Source organism: Coturnix japonica, chromosome 2 (assembly GCF_054131305.1).
Source record: "Coturnix japonica strain WE chromosome 2, WE-NBRP24, whole genome shotgun sequence".
In the NCBI taxonomy this organism is placed as follows: Eukaryota; Metazoa; Chordata; class Aves; order Galliformes; family Phasianidae; genus Coturnix; species Coturnix japonica.
In genome coordinates, this window is record NC_140664.1 from 28,246,375 (window position 1) to 28,267,787 (window position 21,413).

Genomic DNA, 21,413 nt, shown 5'->3' on the forward strand with positions numbered 1-21,413 from the left:
TGCTTTTAATTACACTTTGTACTTAACGCTAAATTCATTTAAAAATCTTAGCTTTCAGTAATTGATTAAAATTTACTTAAGTGCATGTGCTTATTGTTGAAACTCACTTAATGTTTCAATTATTCTTTACAATTTCTCTTCAGAAAAGATTACAAAAAGAACTATTGGCATTGCAAAATGATCCACCTCCAGGAATGACTCTAAATGAGAAGAGCGTGCAAAACTCAATTACACAGTAAGTATATGCCTGTATGTATCTACACTGTTTAGCTTTTTCTATCAAGCTGAAAATTGTAAGTAATGAAAAGTCCCCTCATGCATCTTCCGCTAATCATTCCAGGTAACATTTTGATCTTCTGTTTTTTATATGGGGGAAAAAAGCATTTTTCTCATTAATGAGCATATTTCTGCAACGTACTTCATAATCGCAGGATCCAGCATAGTGAGTTCACTGAATTTGTGTTAGGCAATTTTACTGTTTAAAACGTGGCAATTGGTATAAACTCGTCTTGGTTTGGGATAAAGTAATTTGAGAAGCTCTTGCTGCTGCTACCCTGTGAGACTCCTCTAAATTTCATCAAAGAACAGAGTAGCTGATTTAGATTTATTTAGTTTCTGTTTCAGTGTTATTAATTTCATCCATTTTTTTTCTAAAGGAAGTGGAGAAAACTTCTTAAAAAGCTTCTGTGCTTAAAAAGCAAAGTTGCTGGAGTTCATTTTTTTGCACTGTTCTTGCTGTGGTTTTACTAATCACAAATAAAACTGAAACAGGTGTGGTTAAGTATCTCTGCATTTCATTGAAGTCAGCAGATGATTTCCTTGTACTAAATTTTTTTCAACTGATACCGAGACTGTGTTAACAATTTTGGATAATTGAGTCAGGTTTTTCTTAGCTTAATTTTAGGGAAATGTTAGATTTCTGCATCTAGTAAGATTTCTGTATGAGAATGAATCTCAGACTATGTTTTCTGCAATATGTTTGACACTGATTGATGGATCAAAACCAAACACTGAGGTGCCTTGTTGAAGTTGTTTCATATTTGTATTTCTGGTGATGGCAACAGACTGTGCTACATGAGGTTTTGTGCAACTGTTGCTTTTTAATGTTCTTGCCTTTTGTGATACTTGAAGCAGATGAATGTTACTGAAACAAATTGAAGTAGCGCCTTCCAGAATTTGTTACTAGTAACAAACCTCTGTGCAATTCATGAATTGCAAGTTTTGTTTCTTTACTTTGTCCTTCAGGAAAAAAAAAGGTAAGCATTTTAATTCTCAAAGAAAACTCAAAAGTTTTTCCTCTTCTTTAAAGAGAAACAGTGACTAATTTTACAGAAGATGAGAAGTTGAAGGATTTTGTGGTTTTTTGTTCATAGTTTTCCATTATTATTAGGATCGCTTTGTTACCAGAGTGCTGCTACATTGTTGTTTCTTTGTTGTTTGTTTGCTACATGCAATTTTTATACCTTTCAATACCTTGCAAATAGAAACTTCCTGTTTCCAGTCCTGCTAGTTTTTTTTTCCCCAAATTGTCACTGAGTAAAAAAACTTCCTGCCATTATAGATGTTGTATATACATGTGTGTATATTTATATATATTTGCTCTTTAAGGGTTTTCAGTTCCAAGTAGAATGTTCTGAGATGATTAATCAAATTGCTGTTACAGTATAGATGTGTATACACTTGGGTTTGAAAGGAACTGAATCAATTAATTGAAGCCCATAATGTAACTGGGTCATTTTAAACTCAGTTTAATTGGTTTCTTTTTAATACACGTTAATTATAAGTTTGGCTTAAAGAAAGAAAACAACAACAACAAAAAAACAATAATACCTCAGTCATAAAAAGAGCAGTTTCCAGAAAGAATTACCTTCTGCTTTTGAAGTGAAACTAATTCAAAAAACAGTGTCTATGTAGTTCTCTCGTGCTGCCTGACCTTAATTCTAATGTTAGTATACTTTCTTTTCCACCTAAAGTTGTGAAGAAGATCCCCTGCAGACCAAACCTTATCTTCTCTTGCTTGATTTCTGGCACATTGGAATTCCCCCGTTCCTGTGTTCTTAAGATATGACTCTTAAAAGTAGCCGGCTGTAAGGGTGGCTAATGTAAAGATGTTGACCAAGATGGTGGTAAATAGTCAAAGGTTATTAGTAAAGAAAACTCACCAGTGTCGATGCCTTGACCATAAAGCTGAGGCAGTCTCCACTGGGGAGCAATCTCCAAGAGATGCTGCCTCAGTGGTGGTCAGCCCTTAAATGAGGTCTCAGAGGAGGTGGAGTCGAGGTCCACCCCTTCCGGGAGCACAGCTACATTACTCTCACCTGTGCTCCCGCAGCTGACCCAACACTTGCCTCAGCTGATTAATCAGAGGTTCAAGCTGTGATTTCCCATACACTGTTACTGATGGATGCCAACATCTGGAGCATCTTGCAGACTAACTCCCTGAGCAGCCTGAAGTCTGCTCTCTCTGTATCCAGTGCTGAAGTTTTGGTGGCAGTTTTCCTGTCACCAAAGATTTGAAACTCAGCTGCTTTATGGTCACCGTAGCCAAAGATGGCTACTGAGTGCCACTTCACTGGCAAGACTCTGTTTACAAGTAACAAATTTGGGAGGGCACCTTTCCTAGTAGACTCCTTTAGTAATCTCCTGGGCCTATTTATATCAGTTAGATGATATTCCCAGTTAACAGCTGGGAAGTAGAAGTCATCTATAAGGACAAGGGCAACTGTTCTAGAGATATCCCTTAATTCGCTGTAAAGTAATTCATTGGTGTTGTCACTCTGGTTGGCTGATATGTAATAGGTTCCTGCAACAGGATCCTTTTTATTTGCATTCCCCCTAATCCTTACCCAGAGGCACTCAACTGTGTAATTGCCAACTGTGTGCACCATACAATCCAACTCTGTTATATACAGTGGCACCCTTTACTTCAGCTGCAATTATAGGACTCTTCCCCATTACAACAATTACCATATTACTGTTTGGGATGTGTTCCTCCTGTAGAGGATGACAGCAGTTCTGTTGGTGCTGGAGGTAATATTGTTTAATGGCTTTATAGACAGCATGGACTGTGGGATTGAGTGCAATGTCAGAAAGTTTGAAGGTAACGCTAAGCCGAGTGGTGCAGTTGACAAACTAGAGGGAAGGTTCTACAAAGGATGGTACTAAATGATCAACAGAACTCTGAAGTGATGGAATTGACATAGCATGGTGTTGCTTTTTGTCATGAATGCTGCACAGAACTTTTTTTTTTTTTTCCTGGCTAAATTAAAACCAAAACATGTCAGTTTATTCCATGTTGTGATGGAAGGATCAGGTACAGAAGAAAAGTTCATCTTATTTACAGTTGCAAGTCATCCATTTTCCATTTTTGTTTTTCTATGACCTTTTCATTTTTTATGCCGAACCTTTACAGTTCTGCGGTTTCCTTGTGTGACAGATTATGTAGCATTTTGCTTCTGACTTCTTCACAGATGTAAGTGCAGGAACATCATTCCCTCTCTCCCTGGGGATGCAGATTTTATTTTAATGAACTGTATTGATGATTTCCTTGCCAGAAAAATAGAAACGTGGAAGGAGAATGCCTGCTACTCTATTTTATTCCAAGCTTATTTTTGTATAAGAATAGTCTTTGGAAGTCTTCTATGTCAGCTGTGTCTCACATAACAGGGAATTGATGAGTCTGTGATGAGTTCAAGTCATAATAATTTGCAGTGCTATGGCAGTGTCTGTATATGAAATACCAAGCTTGTTTCTTTCAAATGTGGGCTTGATGCATTATTCACTTCTGTAATAGCTATGCTAATGGAGAGTTTGGAAGATTGGCTGCATGGCAGTTGATTTTATTTGTCCTGTGCTCAAGAAGTAAAATAATCATCTTTTAGTCCATAATACTATTTTGTTTCTCCATTCTTAGGTGGATTGTAGACATGGAAGGTGCTCCAGGAACGCTATATGAAGGGGAGAAATTTCAGCTTCTATTTAAGTTCAGTAGCCGATATCCTTTTGATTCGCCTCAGGTATCTGCTTTCCTCCTTCCTACTTAATTCTGTCTCTAAGTAATAATTGTGTGGCACATGCTGAATACTAATGCCATTTGTATATCCTAAGGTGAGGTTTAGTTGTCTCTAGAAAAAGCACACCTGCACAATATGTTTAACATGAATTGAAACAAGTGAGATGTAGTGCCTACTACAGTCCACTTAATTTCATGGAAGATGAAAGAATGGTGTATTCTTGAGGTTTCTTTATACACTATGAAAGAACAACACAGAATAGTAGGATGGTTCCTTTTGTTGCTGCACACGAGTGAACAACAAACAATTCTTTAGTCTCCTCTTCAGCTTCTATGTCCTTTCTTAACCTCTTCTACCTTCTCTACTGCCATTGTTAATATGGCTGTCAAAATACTGTTCATGTGGCAGGAATTCTCATGAACACCTGGCATCTCTGAGAGGTCTGCAAATCTAGTGGTTATAATTAAGGTGTGAGCTACTGCTTTCATGGCAACATTAAGTACTGGAGGGTCAACATTACTACTAGGGTGTGGAATGAGCTCTGTACATCCATCTGTCCATTACCTGAGAGAAGTTAGGCTTGGAGGAGGAAAGCAGGTGTTAAGTTATCCCTTCAGCTCTCCTGAGAATGAAAGAAAGAAGAAACAAGAGTGCTTTAGTTCTGGCCCTGTTTCAGCTCAAAGTTTGAAGAGTCATCTCTGCTTTTCTCATGGCTGTTGAAGCTCCAGCAAGGAGTGAGCTGCGGCAGTCACATAAACTGTAAAAATATGTATCTGTAAGGATTAAGGTGAAAACTAGAAATGCTTGTTCTTCAGTCTCAGGTTTTAAGGAACAAACTGGCACATTCCATTCCCATCTGCATTCTATCAGGTTTGCAGTAAGCTTCTCATAGGTGATCCATAAGACCCACTTTGTTTTGATTCCAAGGGGGTACTGTTTGTACTCTTTATCTAACATGTGCATGTGACTGTGTAAAAATTATTGTAAAACAGCAATCTAGATCAGTACACATAGACAAATGTATTTATTTCCTTGCAAGCATAAAAGGCAGTTAAGAATTAAAGCACTGGATATTTAGTTCTTGTTATGGCTAAAATTTCCATCATGCTGTTGTACAATAATTCTCTGCTTTAAAGCTCTTGATATGTAATTCTTTCTCCTATAAATCTACTTCCTCTGAATTGACAATTTGTTTCTCCTGTTCAATCATTTGATTGTTTTCTGCCTTGAGTGTTGTCTGTTAAGCATGCATGCTTAACTAGTCCTGGTTTTCTTGTAAAAATGGAAACATTAGTTAGAAATTAAATACTAAGTTACAGAGGTAAGCTTTTCAGTGCATAAGAAATACCAGACAAAGATCATTCTGCATCCACTTTTCTCTGCTGTCATTAAAAAAATTGCATGCCATTTGAAAAGTAGCTTGAGCTTTCTCACCTCATTTGTGATGAAGCTGAAACTTCTTTCTGGTAGTCAGTAATGAGATGAGGTGTGTGTACACGTACCTGAACTGAGAAAATCTTAAGAAGATGTTGTGATTTGAGTGGTAGAGATTTATTATGCCATTTTATAAAAGATTACGGTGCTTATGTTGAATAAGGAGCTCAGGAGGATAATGCTGCTGTGAGGATTTTGGTTTTTACTCCCTTTTCATTGGTCCTGAGCTGACCTTACGTTTTTGTCAAACTTATTGTAAGAGCAGTAATTGTCAAAATTGATTTTCTAACCTTTATTTTTTAATAGAGAGAAGTTGAGATTCTCAGTGCTGTTCTCTGTTGTTTGCTTCTGTTAAAAGAAAATTCCACTTAAATAACAATTTAAAATATTTCCAATGTGATAATGCAGTATGGTTGTAGGAGTCCTTTATGTTCTAGTTAATAGGATTAGTGCATTTAACTCTTCTTGAGTTGTCTAGAATTTATATCCTATTGTGTTCAAAGAAATACTGATTTGTGAATCTAACCTTCCTAATAGGCAGTTGTATTCCCTAGGATGTTAAAAAAAAACTGAAGATGCAAGATTTAAGAGTTTGCTACATCTGTTGCTTTTATGTTCTTTCTATTTTGTAACTACTCACAGGAAAAAAACTGCATTTAGTCCTTTGTGCTACTTCACCTTCACAAGGCTTTTGTCATTTCATTTTACATTTTGACTAACAGCTCAAAAAATGAATGAATGTAATATGGTATATTGTGTTATTTCTTGTAAATGATAATGTCAGAACCTGCTTTTTTATTTTTATTTTTTACAAAATCTGCATAGTTTTATTTAAAAGTTGAACAATAGATTACATTTTGATGTTTTATTCTTTTTTTTAGGTCATGTTTACTGGTGACAATATTCCTGTTCATCCACATGTTTATAGCAATGGTCATATCTGTTTGTCCATTCTAACAGAAGACTGGTCTCCAGCTCTCTCAGTGCAATCTGTTTGTCTTAGCATTATTAGCATGCTTTCCAGCTGCAAAGAAAAGGTATGAGGTTTTTTTTTGTCCTAGAGTCATTGGCTTGGGTTGGAAGGGACCTTAAAGATAATTTAGTTCCAGTCCTCTTGTAATGGGCAGAGTTGTCTCCACCTGCGTATTTCAGCACCATTGGAGTAGAATAAGTGAAAATTATTGGTTTTCTACTTTGCAAAGTAAGATTTTTTTGTTTGTTTGTTTCTGAAATACTAAAATAGGCAAACCTGCTACATACTTGCCAGTGACAGTGGCGCAGTGGTAGGAATGCCGCATTGCAACACCAGAGGCCTGGGTTCGAATCCCCCCCTGTGGTGCAAGTGTTAGAAGTACTGCTCTGCTACACAGGAGGCTCGAAACCCGGGGGTTGGACTCAATGATCTTTTAAGGTCCCTTCCAACCCGCACTATACTGTGATCTGTATTTCTGCTGTTTGAAAGTATTAAGCTAGAACTGCAAACTAAATAGTACAGTAAATATTTTGTAACTTTTTTTATGGCAACCTGTTTGTACTACTTTATTGGAGAAGAAGCATAAATGAATACTTCTACTTGTACAAAGTCATTATGTTATATTAACATGTAAAGCCAAATTCTTGCAGCTCTGTTAAAATTATTTGTCTCTAAAGGCCACTCAAAACAACTGTTGAAATGTCTGTTTTGCAGATACCTGTGATTTTGCAGTTGTACTATTTTTATTGACTTTGATCGCTTTTATTTCAGAAAAGTAAACAATCTGAAGCTGCTTTTTGGTCATACATGAGTGATGCGGACTTCTATTGTAAAAGAGGTTGCTCCTTTACTCTTGACCATTAGCTTTGGAGTTGAATTTGTGCGGAAGTTAATTTGGTCAGAGCTCCTACATCTGTGCTTTCCCGATATGCATATTTAACATATCCCAATTGGTCCTAGTCATGTGACTTGAGTAGTAAAATACCTCTCTGACTGTTATATCCTCCTACCTCTGAGTTTGCCCAATGATGACTCTTAATAAGAAAACCAAAGAATATGAAATACTGATCAGACATTTGTTGATGGCAACTTAACCAAAGTTTGTTTTTTCCACTCATTCCAAGCTGGAATTTATGGGTCCAGGATGGAAGGGACCTCAAGGATTATGAAGCTCTAGCACCCCTGCCTGGCAGGGCCACTGAACTTCTATGTTTACTGGATCAGGTTGCCCAGGGCCCCATCCAACCTGGCCTTGAACACCTCCAGGAACGGGGCATCCATAAGAAAACTTATTAACTTCTTAAATAGTTCATGTATTTAATATATGGGGATTGTTTGATTATTTGTAGGTCTTTTTTTCTGTTGCAGAGGCGACCTCCGGATAACTCATTTTATGTAAGAACATGTAACAAGAATCCAAAGAAAACAAAATGGTGGTATCATGGTAAGTATTTCACTAGGATCAGGAATTTTGAAGGGTAATCGCATTGGATGTCTTAAACTTCTGAAATCAATAAGTTTATGAAATGCCGTTTCTCAGATACTTGCTGTGCATTTTGTTAATTTCTGTATGTTTAATTTTCATAATTCCCAACCAAAATTTAAACAGCACAGATTCGCGTGTTTTTAATTGTTGGACTAAATTTGAGTAATAGTTCTTGTCAGTTGTCTCAGTCCGTGACAGGCATTAAGTTTTAGGTGGAGGAAGTCCTTAATTAAACTAAAAGTGTTTGTTTTTTTGTATTGGCAGTAACACTTCTAAGGCTTTCGCTGCAATAGAAATACGCTTATGTGTTTCCAACAACCACATATTTTCTGTTAATTCTGTTTTGAGTCAGAATTTTCAGTGTGAGACAGTTTGGGTGACTTAAAGGCTCTTAAGAACTTATATTTAGAAGTGTAGTAATAAGGCTTTACATGTACATGATAAATATGTACTGAAATTTTTCTATTTAAATGGTGTCTGTAGTGCTGGTGCTGTGTTGTTGTTGTTTACTTTTCCTTGCCATCTGCTCTCTATCTGACTTGATACTGTGTGGACTCTTTTCTGCTTCAGCATTTGTCATCTTCTCAGAGCGAGGGTTGGCTGTATGTGCTAGTTCTGTCTGGTCTGGAAAAGAAAGTAAGGCAGGATGGGAGGGATAGAGAGAGGCTGTGGTTTTCTTTTCTCTTCTCTTGTTGGCCAGTAAGTTCTTGGCTTTTCCTAGGAAAATTCTATTAAATGGTAGTTATCAGAAGCCTTTGTCGCTGGGAAAGAACAGGAGAATGCTGTTTGCTTAGATGATGTAGGGAGGAGCTAGTCTTACCTTTAGCTGAAGCATCCATCATAAGACATTCATTTTTCTGCTGTCTCCCCACCCCAGGGAATGTTCTGTTCCGTATGTGAAGTGAGGTCAGGTAGTTTGAGATAGCAGGACTGGAGAGACGGTGCTGCTTTCATATGTAAATTCCTAAAAACCTGGAGATGCCTTAACAATAAATGTTTGAGTTTAATAATACTTGCTGATGCCCATGTTTTTTTGTTTTTTATAAATGGAAGTGGAACAGAATGGAACTGTTACTTATGGTGCTCTGGTGGTCTCTCTAAAACAAGCTGACTTCCATCACAGCAAGGCCAGTGCTGTATGTCGTAGGGTATTTGAGTGGTTAAGAAACTTAAGACTGCTTATCATGTTTTATCATTATCATAACTAATGCTGTTTTTCTAAGTGACTCCAGTAATACTTACACTCTTTCTCTGCAGGGATAGTAGTCTGGATTTTTCATCTTCGCTAGATTAAACAGATATAGACTCTTATTTGTTACAAACTCATTGTCTTCAGACGCTCTCTTTCAAAGCTCCTGCTTCCTCATAGTGATTATCTCTTTGACAGCTACAAAAATGCTAGGTTATACTCAACATCTCCTTCAACTGTACGTTGAGTTTCACATTGACTTCCTTAAGAGTTGGTTGTGCTGTGTCAAAGATTAAAGGGAATCTTCCAGATAAGGTTTTTGTAGCCATCTAGGCTGAAATTGGTTTCAAAAAGCTGTTGTCTATTCTTTTGTGTTGTCAATAAGTAGAATTTTATGTGTGTGTGTGTGGGAAAAGTACATGGCAGTGGGGATTGTTTTCAGCCAGCACTTCCTTACTGCTTTTGGTCTTTGATTTATTTTATTTTATTTTTAGGAGGTGTTTTCCCTGATATTTCTTCTAAACTTCTAATATGCTGCTTAAACACCTCTTCTGTCTCTCTTGCATTCTTACCTATTTTTTTATCCTTACATGTATAACTTTTTTGTTCCTTCCCCTCTTAACAAAACAAAGGCTCTTCCCCCTTTCCCCCCCCCCCCCCCCATATGCAGTATTATTGAGGTCATAGGTTTCTTGCTAAGAAAACACTGTTTGCTGCTGCTTGTATATTTACTGTTTATGGATTTAGTAACGTATGCTGCTTGTATGGCTGCCTTTTCTGTGTATGCAGGGTTACAAGTAAGTGCATTAAAAATGACCAGGTAGTAAGTTTGCTTTCTGTTAACAAGCTTAATATCTCCCATTACCAGTTGCAAATATTTTGCAGGTTGATGTGTGGAATAAAAGGTTTAAATTGGTACGTTTCCTCAGGCAAATATTTATACTTAAATATGAATGTATAGTGCAGAAACCTCTAGCTCACTATATTCTTTTATAACAGGTCCAGTCCCAGTACTTAGAATTCAGTGAATATAAATATTTTCACATTTAAAGTTTTAATGTTACAGTGGTGATCTGCTGCTTTTGCATGAGTCGACCAGCTATAGTTTGTGTTGATTCTCGAGAACTGTAAAAAGAAGTGTTGAGATTGGAAGCATGTGGGTAAACCAATTCTGCTGACACTTTCCGATATATCTTCCTTATGAAAGGATTTCTCAATTTCATAAATGGATGTAGACCTGCTTTTATTTCAAGGGGGGGCAAAATGTTAAGCATATTTGGTTTTTCCTTTTCCTAATGATTGTCTTTCTAAATATTGAATGTGCTAATTATTGTCCTTTCAATTGACTGCTTGCCAATGGTAATACACTTACGAATGTGTGGGTAATAGTTTGTAAATTGCGTATTTTATATTCTCGTCTCTTTTTTTTTTGAGTCATTATTGAACAGAATTGTGAACTTTTTCAATTGGTGTGTTTCTACTGCGACTTAATTTCTGTGCCAGGAATTGCTTATGCATACATCACCTTGGTAATTTGGGCTTGGTCTGTTTATGTATTTACCATAAATACTCTTTTTATTTTTATTTTAAAGATGACACATGTTGATGCCACCATTTTGTGATCCTCGTAGCAGAAGATAGTCCTACTGAGAAAATGAGCACTTTGATCATTCAGTCTTTGAACTTTAACCTTTGACTGGAAGTGACCTATAGGCAAAGAAGACTACTTCCTTTGACTGCATTTTTACTAGTGTGCATTCTGGGCGCATGTTGATCGCTGGTTCAGTCCATGCAACTGACATGCTTTTATTAGTCATACAGTATTAATGCAGGTGTCCAGAAATGTCAGAATAATTCCATTATTTTTATTTTAAGCTTTTGGAAGAATTCCAGGTCTTCATATATTGTGCAATAACACTGAACTCCTTGGCGGTTTTGGTGCATCCATTGCCGGCAATGGACATTGTACCAGGGAAAGGTTTTGCTCCTGCCACAAAAAGATTGATGCGTAATAGAACTTAGGAAAGTTTCAGATATTTGAATTATAAGCAAGGGATCTACCTTTACCTTAAAAGCCACCCCATTCTTTTGTATTTGGATTCTATGCACTGTGATCACAAAACTAGCAGCATGAGTTAACATGCTTAGCTGAAGGACTGTAATAAGATCATTGCATATTTATTAAATTGTTTGTCTGCTGTCAAATTGTTTTGACATGGAAGGTTTTTCAAGTGACATTGGCAGGGAGGTACAATGTTATCCCTATGGTGAAATAAAACTACTTTTTGTATATAGTTATTCATATCTCTGAAGCAAAGGTATGAGTAATTTAGGGTATGAATGATTTAATCAAGAATTTATTTTGGAGATAAGAGAGGATGGCAGTGATATAAACTGAACTTGCTGCAGTCCATAATTGGGCTTGTAATTTGTACTTTAGAGCTTTTTCCAAATAGATTGCACACTGTTATTTCCTGCTAGCCATCAGCATGAGCCCTACTGCCTACACCAATATTTCATTTATTTATGTGTTTGAAAGAAATCATATAACATTTTTGTTTGCATTCACTGTTTCTTTTGTTGTTGTATGTCATGTTTGAATGTTACAAAATATTTTGATTGAAAAGCTTTGTCAGAAGATATTTTCATGTAAATTATTTCTTTACCTTGTAAGCATCATCTTGTCTTTTAATCCTGTACTATAAAAAGAAAAAAAAAAATACATTTTTGACAGAGGCTTAATGTTTTGACAAAAAAGTGTGGACCTTCTTATTTAAGTTTAGACTAAAGTATATTTTCTTATCTTGCTTGTCCCTCACAACCATTATGTTTTGTTTTGTTTTTCTTCCAGGCTTTTACTTCACCCCTTCCTTCCCCTCTCCCCTCCCCCCCCAAAAGAAAAAGATGAAAAAGCCTAAAACCAGATTGATGTATTTTCTATGGAGCAACATTTTATTGAAATAGATAGTTGTTCTCACCACTCTGTAATATTTTGATACTGCAATTAGGTTATCTTTTTAGGAAGCACTTTTATAAACTTAATACCTTTACACGTATGCAAAATTTCTATGACTTTTTTTTTTTACTGTTGCCTTATTGTTGCACTCAAAAATAAAGAATCAAGTGGTCAATATGTGAATGTTTAGATGAAGCAACTACTTGATTAAAAATGAAACAAAACCAGAAAATCAACAGTGACACAACCCAGAAAGAATAACTAGAAAAAGAAACAAACAAAATTGGCTGATAGTACTGAATTTTGTAACTGCTGTATAATAACTGACAAATTTTATAGCCTTGTACATACTTCTCTGTTATCTAATGTTCAAAACATTTTTACAAATCACAGAAGCATAACTCAGGGTGGATAGAGTTCAAATGGATTTGCTTTGGAGAAGTATTTTGTACAGCAATTATTGATATTGTCAGTGAAGTGAGGCTATGATATACTTCAGGAACTGCTATTTTTTCTACTGTATTGAAAATATCTCTTGGCCTTTAAAACTCAATGGTAAAATCTATATAAATTTGATGTGTTTGTATATACTTTCACAAAGAGCCTTTAAAATCTAGAATTCAGATTCTTTTAAGAGCCAAAAATAATCATTTTAAGCAAATGAAATAGTTGTGCTCCTAACTTTTTATTTAGATAAATTTTATTGCTTTAAGTTAATCAAATCTGTTATTTTTGGAAATGTTTCGTATGAATGAGCAGTGATCTGAATATTTAAGCTGTATATTCTTGTTAACTGCTCTTTATTATTGATTGAAAGGATTGTCACATCTTTGAGAAATTCATGTATTCTCATACAACTGATCTAGGTAACGGATCCTTTCAGATAGCCCACAGTGAAGAGACCTTATCTCGATACAAGGTAACGTGTCTGAAGAAATGGTTAAAGCGCATCTTCTCAGATACTTAAACCTTTCCCTGTGTTGGATTGCCATTCTACAATACATGATTTCAAAGAAGCTTTATGACATACTGTATGTATTCTTGTTGGAGATGTAACTCAAAGCATTATGGTTTTTTTTGATCTTTGCTATCGCGTGGACTACGATGAAGTTAACTAAATTTATGCTGCTCTTTAATGAAATCCTCTATAATAAGAGAAAAATCCAAGGTAGATTGGAGTTTACCTCAAGTCTTTTAGTTTACAGTAGAAATGCATTCATTGGTTCTCTTGTAGATCTGTTGGTAAGTTCTCCTATATACAGAGGGCAAGGACAAGGCCTATATACCACTCGAGCCCTCAAAATAATGCAACTATTCTGACAGTGCTATGGTGGGGGTTTAAATTAGATGAAGCTGATGCCATCCTTTCCATAGGGTGACCCTGTGTATGTAACTTTCTCTCACTCGGAGTTTCTCACATGAAATGGTTACAGAATTGGCTTGAAATGATCTTGCTTTTATCTTGTGTCAATGTTAATGTTGTTAAACACTTTGTTTTTGTGTTTAGTGTCTTTATACTATAACACAATAAATTCTTGTTTTAAAATAGATTACTACCCTTGAATATAAGTACGTGTGGACCTTTTCATGGTGGAGTGCAGGAGCGTTGTGCATTATGTTCAGCTGCTCTTGAGACAAAGCTGTTTGTACTTCCTAAAAGCTGTGATGGATATCCAGGAAGGGATTTCTGTAGTACTGAGGTGTCTCTTCTTTCCTCCAGACAACACCTGTTGCAAAGCTGAAGAAAATGATATCTTTAGAAAACAAAACAAAAACTTAAGATAGAATAAATAAAGGAGCTGTGAGATTACTTTTCTCATAGATTTTTAAGTAGTTCCGTACTGTGGTTCTTCATTGTTTGTCAAATGCTTTATATGTCAACGGAGAGTGGGAGTTTCAGATGTTTGTTTATATTTAGGGGAAAGAGAGTTTCTGTTACTTGATTAGCATTGATTGTTCAATGAAACTTATTATTACTTTCCATTTGGATCAGTTTATCTTTAAGATGTGATAGCTTCTGTTTTGGAAAAAGGCACTTCCATGATATCTGAAAAAACCATCTTTGTGGAAAATTTGGTTTTTAATGCACGTGTCATATGTTATGAAGAGTCTTCTGTGTGTTTGATTTTTAGTTCTCACTGTGTTTGAAATTCTGGCCACACATAGTTAACAACAGCTAAGGTTTTAGAGGTAAGGATTTCAGGAAAACATACAATTTCCTTGTCAGTAACTTTTAAAGAGCGGATTACACAAACACTTGCCATGAAAAATGTAGGTATAATGAATATTAAGACTTTTTGATGGGGTTTTTGCTTCTATTGTTGTTGTTTTTAATGTAGACATTTGTTAAAATTAATAGTTTAAAAGAAGAAATGGGAAAAAACTACGTGTGGCGCTCATGTTTATCAGATATGTCTTGTTGCTTTGTGATTCTGGAGTTACATAATACCTGCCTTTGTTGGGGAAAGCTGCTGTAGTTTTTGCCTCCTTGATAAAGAGTTCAGCTTTCTGTTGCACTGTACATGTAGAATGGAGCCTCACGAATCCTCATCATTGTAAAAAGGCAGCTGAATAGTTGGGTGTTAAACTGAATAAAGAAAACTAAGTGGCCGCTGTAATATTCCATTCCAAGCGAGAGGGTTGATTTGGGACTTCATTTGTAATGCTAGTACTTGTTGGCCTGTTGTTTCCAGGCAGACCAGCAGGCTCATAAATACCTTAAAGTAATTAGAGGAGTAGAAAACCAATCCTTTCTTTTACTGTATTAAAACATAATTCAGAAATACCAATTTGAAAATATTTTGCTACCGCTGTTTATTTTTACTGTGATATCAGCAGTGAGAGTTATTTTATTCTCATGCCATATTTTTTCTTTCAGGTTTTAACTACTTAAAAAAAAAAAGTTTGCCTTTTAATCAGTTTTGTGACACTGACTTCTCTTGTTCTGCTCTGTTTTCTGGTATTTAAAATCTCCACAGTAAGTCCTTTAAAATCCTGTCTTGTCTTCAGCAGTAGAGGAACCTATTCTGTTTGAGCACTTCTGAATGGATTCTGTCAAGAAGATCAATATTTCATCTTTTCAGATGGAATATTCTGAGCCCTTTCTCTTCCCAGAACTGCACTATTATCTGGATAGCATTTGTGCAGTCCTTCGGTGCACAGTGTTGCATCTTCAGAGATGAGATGAGCAGAGCAGGTTTCCAGCTATTTAGCATTCTAGTTAACTGCCACTCAAAAGGAAGAACTTGTTCTTCTCTTTCCGGCCTCATGCTTCACATTCAGCCTTGTATCTAGCTTTGTCCCAGTCTGCACTGAGATGATTTGGTATGTTAAACAAGTAGGAAATGAGCAGAGTAGAAAACATGAAAATCTTTTTATCCTTCAGCAAATCGAATCATTTTGCTTTCGTGACCAAGAGTTTTGAAGCTAGTAAAAGAAATTGTACAGGGAATTAATACATGTTGGTTGAAACTCGATTCATATACTTAGAATGTTCTGCGTAATGTGAAGTACTAGACATTTTGTTTTACAGAAACTGAGTTATGTACAGTGAGAGTTCTGAGAGCTGGAAGTCTGGACTGCCTGTGGCTGTCTGTGGTTGAAGATATTTTTTCTGTATGCTTTAGCTCTGTTTTCTAGAAAAAATCCCAAAGGTCCAAAGTCTTCCTTATGTCTCTGTTTAGATGCCTTAAGTATCTGTGCCCAGGACTTATTTTGTGTTCCTCTGCTCTCCCCTTCCCCTCCTTTTAACAGTTGTTTCTAAATAGCAAGGCTGCAAGCACTTATTGGTATGGATGTTTTTGCATATTGTTTTTTGTTAGGATTGTTATCTTTTTGTTGTTCTTAAGTTTGCTTTGTAGTCTGCTGCTGCAGGTCTGTTTCAGAATGCTTGAAAGCTCATGTTTTGTCTTGCGATTGTCTCGTCTCTTGATCTGTGATTTGCATCTTTGCACTTGCTATTATTTTAGACGTAGCTTTTAGAAAGAGAGAGCATCGTGGTTTTCAGCTTGTCATTGCTTAGGTGGAACAGCTGGATAAGAGGACTGAGATAACTACTGCTTTGGTGCATTATTAACAGAATCACAGAATTGTAGAGTTGGAAAAGGACCTCTGGAAATCAACTAGCCTAACTCCCCCCTGCTAATGCAGGTTCCCTAGAGTAGGTTATACAGGAAAGCATCCAGGTGGGTTTTGAAGAGGTCTCCTCTCAGAGGACACTCCACAGCCTCTCTGGGCAGCCTGTTCCAGTGCTCTGTCACTCTCAAAGTATATTTTTTATTTTCCCCACAGTTGTGAAACTTTATGTTTCAGTTTGTACTGGATACCCCTTGTAATGTCATCAGGCACAACTGAAGAGAGCCTGGCCCTGTCCACTTGACTCCCTCCTTTCAAGTATGCAGAAGCATACATAAGACCCACCCCCTAGACTTCTCCATGCTGAGCAGTCCCGGGTCTCTCAACCTTTTCTTATAGAGGAGGTGCTGCAGGACCCTAATCATCTTTGTAGTCCTCCGCCAGACTGTAGAAGTTCCCTGTCTTTCTTAAACTGAGGAGCCCAGAGGACACAGTACTTCATGGTTAGCAGCTTGCCAATTTTTTTTCCTGATGAACTCTTATCACTGAGATTGGAGGTTTTTGATAGAAATCTACCCCATTTGTCATCTTGTCCCTTTCTCTGAAGTTCCTGTTGAGAAGGCAGATTAAATGTGATGGTTTCGATATCTATTTTTACTGGATCACTAAAGAATGGCAGCTGTCATTCTGACTGACTGAATTCATTGCAGAGGATTGGCCTTCTCTCCCTTACTCTCTGAACTGTTCATATGTCTACAGAAAAATATTGGTAGCTGTGTTTCATGAGATTAAGTACACTTTTTAATTGAATGTAGACAATTTATTGATGGTTAGTACTTAAAAAAGTAGTAGTATTGAAAGTATGTATCGCTAAGCAAACGAGCCACAAATGCCTATAAAAATACTCGTCATCCATATGATTTAGAGTATATGTAGCCTAAAGTCTTGGTTTGCAACAGTATTTGAGTTTTCAGGGAGAGAAGAAACGGGGGGCATCACCCTGCACTGATGTGCTGTATATCACCCTGAGTTTAGTGCTCTTTTCAGTCTTTTTATGCATCTGTGTATTACCAAATGCTCCAAGCAGCAATTTCCATTTTAAGTATCGTGCTGAGGTAATGGTTGACTTTGGTCTCCTTAATAGGCCAGGCAGTCCTGTGCTGCGAGTGATTTTCCAAATAGTCCTGTGAATTGTGTTGACTGATGAGGGATGCCATATGGAGATAAGCTGTGCTTACAAAGAGGGTTTGGAGGGATTAATGAGAGGTTGAAGATCAGTTTTGATACATTTCTGAGATTCTTAGAATATTGGTGGTGGCTGATGGTAGCGTAGGATGGTTTTTTGAAGATGGCAACAGTAATTGCACTAAGGTGTGTATTTTACGTTATGAATCTCTTGAAGAAAAGTGGATGAGGGCAAATGCACAGGCAACCATGGCAATCATGCAACTGACGGAACAGCCAAAGTTCTTTGATTTTTGATCAAGATCCAAAGGAAGTACTGTTGGAAAACCTGTATCAATTTGCCAGAATGTGCTAAACAAAGAAAAAACACCGATCCAGTCAAACTGCAGCTCAAAGGGTGGAGAGCCTTCTCTACAAATGGAACGAATGGCTTTCTCTGTACCTGTACAATAGTTGCTCCAGGAATCCCAATAAACTCTCAGCCAAATAGACGTTATACTTTGCCAGACAAGAGATTCTGAACTTTTACGGATAAGTGGATCTAATCTGGTACTTTACTGTATGTTTTTGTAACTGAGAGTCCTTTGATATCTTCCTTTATTTAGTCTACAGGAATTTACTAAATTGCATCACGTGAGTTTTCCTTATATCACAGGTGTTGCAATGGAATGTTATATAAAAAAGCTTTGAACCTTTTCTTAAAAATCATGCAAATGCTTCTTTTAGTCTTTTCACTCATCTAGGTGTCATCCATGTTTATATTATCTACATCTGTGCTACTTGGTAATTTGTCTTAAGCTCATTTCAGCACTTAGTGAAATTTAACAACATTTTAAAGGTTTACTATTTGTATGTGATGTGAATTGGCTCTAGAAAGGAATCTTGCTACCAAGTTTATGCTAAAACTTGGCTTCTTGGCTTTGATCTCTGCAGTAGTTTTATGTCTGAGTGGATATTAAATATGCTTAATAAAAATCTTGCTTTGGTCACGCATTAATCTGGATGGAGATCATTGCATATCCATCTTGATATCTATGCTATATTTTACCGCATGTATTTTTAGCTGTTCATTTTCTTCGAAAGTGAAGGCTTCTGCCACCTTTTACATCTTCATTCTTTGTTTTCTTAGTGGTAAAGATGAAAAAGAATTAAAAAAAACTTGAGGAAAAGGAGGTGAAAACTTGCAAGTTTAGGTCTTGGAGTTGAAACTTAAGGGCTGTCTCTCCCTCCCAGCCTGAATTTCACTGCCAAGGATATGTTTTGTTTTCAATCTTTCTTTTAATGGATGTATATATAAAAACAATAATATACCTGGTTTCAAAGGGAGCTGTATCTGTAGAAGTGTGTGTGTACATAATGGATGAGAAAGGTCTGGCTCAGTTGAGTGCTATAAAGCAGCGTTTTAGAACAACCATCCAATTAACACATTTATATTGTATCTTAAAATATCTTGAAGTCCTTTAGACCCATGTTGCCATTACCCTGACAGCACATAACTGCAAACTGATAATGTGGTGGCAGTGCAAGATAAGCTTTTTATGGATGTGTAGTGCTTAATTTTTCTTAGCAGACACAAAAGACCTTTACTAAGGGTAATAAACTTAATTTTGACAAGGTTGGGAAGTCATGCTAAGAAATCTTCTGAAGTCCAACAGAATCCATCTAACAAATAATTCTTATTTTCAGGATACATTTTTAGGATATTATCTGTTGTCCTATGGAGAAGTTCCAGCACTAGTCGCTATAGCATGTGCAATATGTGGCTAACTACTTGCATGGTAAACTCATCCAAAAATGGCTACTTGGCAGATGAAATTGGGTAGTTAAGTCACATTTGATGTATGTGAAAATGCATAGATTCGGTATTTTTAAATGATGTAATACTGTTTAGTAATGAAAAATGAAAGGCTTAAATCACAGAATCAGTAATTGTCTTAAAACAGGATAGCATTGGAGTTGTAGTGCTGCCAGTTGTCCTTGCTTTTAGTGCTTCCATTCGAGAGTTCACTGTAAGCTTATGAGCATATGTAGTCAATAACTTTGCTTTAGTGTCCAATTGATTGTGCTAAAGCTTGTGTGTCATTATGGACTTCTGTTGAGGGAGAAGCTTTTTCCTATATGAAGAGTCCACATAATGTTGTGTACAGAGGGTTTCTTTTTCTAACTGTGTGAATTCACGTATGACTAAAATAGTCCATGCTCCAAGAAAACAGTCATTTAGAGTCTTACTCATTTGCCATAGCTTTGAATTGCTGTATAATTTTATAACCTTGCCCAGTTGCCTTATGTCCTCTTTTTTCTTTCCAGAGAATGGTTTAATGTCGCTGGAAAATAGAAATCCTTTTAAACTTGTTGCGGGGTGTATTCAGTGTCCTGCAATAAAAGGAGTATTTTAGGAAGGCTAGGCGTTGTCAGCTTTATCATCCATACCACAGCAAGGTAGTTAAGGTTGCTAATGTAGTGCATAGCATGGTTTTATTAGTTTACCTTGCATAGCTGCATTGGAAAGCAAACACGCTATGCATTATGGAAAGCACCTTTCTACTGATTTGCTGACATTCAGCCTGGTTGTGATCTCTTAAATCTACTTCAGGTAAACTTATTACAGTACAAGAACATATTTGACTGAGTGAAATACTTAATTGTCATGTGCAATGTTGGCCTGAACTGAAAGGTTTGAAAAAGCTCCAATTCCTGCTTCTTTTGGGTGACTTTGCCTGTTAAAGTCTTTGACTTGAAAAATGTAGTAGCTGTGGTTGTGGTTAGGTGCACCCTCTCACCAGCACCATCAACATTCTTAGGATGGACCCTGGTGTGCAGACAGAGCTCTGCTCTTTGGAGCGTGGCTTTGTACGTGTTTGAAGTGTGCTGCTGTGATCTGTGTGCAGTGAGGCAATAATTAGAAACCAAAGCACTTCAAGATGGGTGCGATGCTTTCTTGCAACACAGTCAGTGGAAACGGCACCACGTCTGGACTTGTCTGAAGGCTTCTTTACATATCAGTAAAAGGATGGGGGGGAAAAAAAGCTTGTAAACAGCAGTTTAATCTTACAGAATCTATTGCTGCTTTGGCCTGTGATTACACTTTGGCTTTCTCGTACTTTTCTCATGAGTAAAGGCAACATAATAAGTAACAAACCCTCCTAATTCAGAAGCTTAAACTTTCTGTGTTTGTTGTAACAGAATGCTGATATGTAACGATCCCTAGGTTAGTAATTCTTGTATTATTCTCAGTAATTCATAAGGACGTGGTTACATCTGTCTTCGCTGCCTGCAGTCAGGAGATTTGAGGCACTGATTAACCAGAATCAGCTTTTTATTTTCCCTCTAAAGCACCATGGTCTGTGTTTCAGAGGGATAACCCAAAGCTGGTTCTTTGTAAATGCAAGGAAAACATCAGAAATATGAGTTTTCTACATTCAGTGTAGATGGTGAACTTGCGTGCAGTAACTGAATGCACACACACAAGTTCATACAGTTACCCTGCCTAATAAGTGGATGTGCATAAATATTCATGGCATTCTCTCCAGTTACAAGAAGGTGGGTTGTCTGTACGTGAAGTTCTTACAGTTCCATGTGTGGAAAATAAATTAGGAGAACGTGTGATGATGCAAATAGCTGACACAAAGCCAGCCGTGTCTTTGTAACCCAAAACAAATTAAATGTGTAAATTCAAAGTAGAGGTTTAGACCTGGCTTTATTGCAGTTTTGGATACATGAGCAAGAGTAATTAATACTGTGTAGTTTTCTTAATGTCTGAGTGCAATTACGGCTACGGACTATAAAATAATTTGCCGGTATAATTTTTCAATTTTTGCTAACGTTATTAAAAGGGTAAAGCATTTATTTAGGCAGGGCTTGATTATTTCCAGCGCTGGTCTATGAGTACAACAGGAACAAATAATTTCAGGGAGATGCAAAGCATCAGGATTTGGGTCAGTGGGACAACTAATGAAGAGCTGCCTGTCATACCTTCGTGTGGAGAAAATTAGATGCAAGCTGGTGGCTGTAAAGACATTACATCATTTTGTTTGGATTCACCTTGGTGGTGTGTTCTCGAATAACGATATTTATAAAGGAATGGGGGATCTGAGACTTGTGCA

The 21,413-nt window shown here is 36.8% G+C and overlaps 1 protein-coding gene across 5 annotated transcripts in view; it reads left to right on the forward strand.

Moving 5' to 3' along the window:
- Positions 1-21,413, forward strand: part of UBE2W (ubiquitin conjugating enzyme E2 W) — a 39,759-nt gene that overhangs the window by 16,869 nt on the left and 1,477 nt on the right. For 3 of the 5 annotated variants that reach the window (XM_015855787.2, XM_015855785.2, XM_085539446.1), the window contains exons 2-5: positions 144-235; positions 3,914-4,016; positions 6,329-6,484; positions 7,789-7,864. In XM_015855787.2, the coding sequence (XP_015711273.2) occupies positions 144-235; positions 3,914-4,016; positions 6,329-6,484; positions 7,789-7,864 (427 nt within the window). Of the gene's footprint in view, positions 1-143; positions 236-3,913; positions 4,017-6,328; positions 6,485-7,788; positions 7,865-10,687; positions 13,602-21,413 lie in introns of those variants that run through there. The other 2 variants (XM_015855788.3, XM_085539445.1) reach the window with 1 other exon arrangement.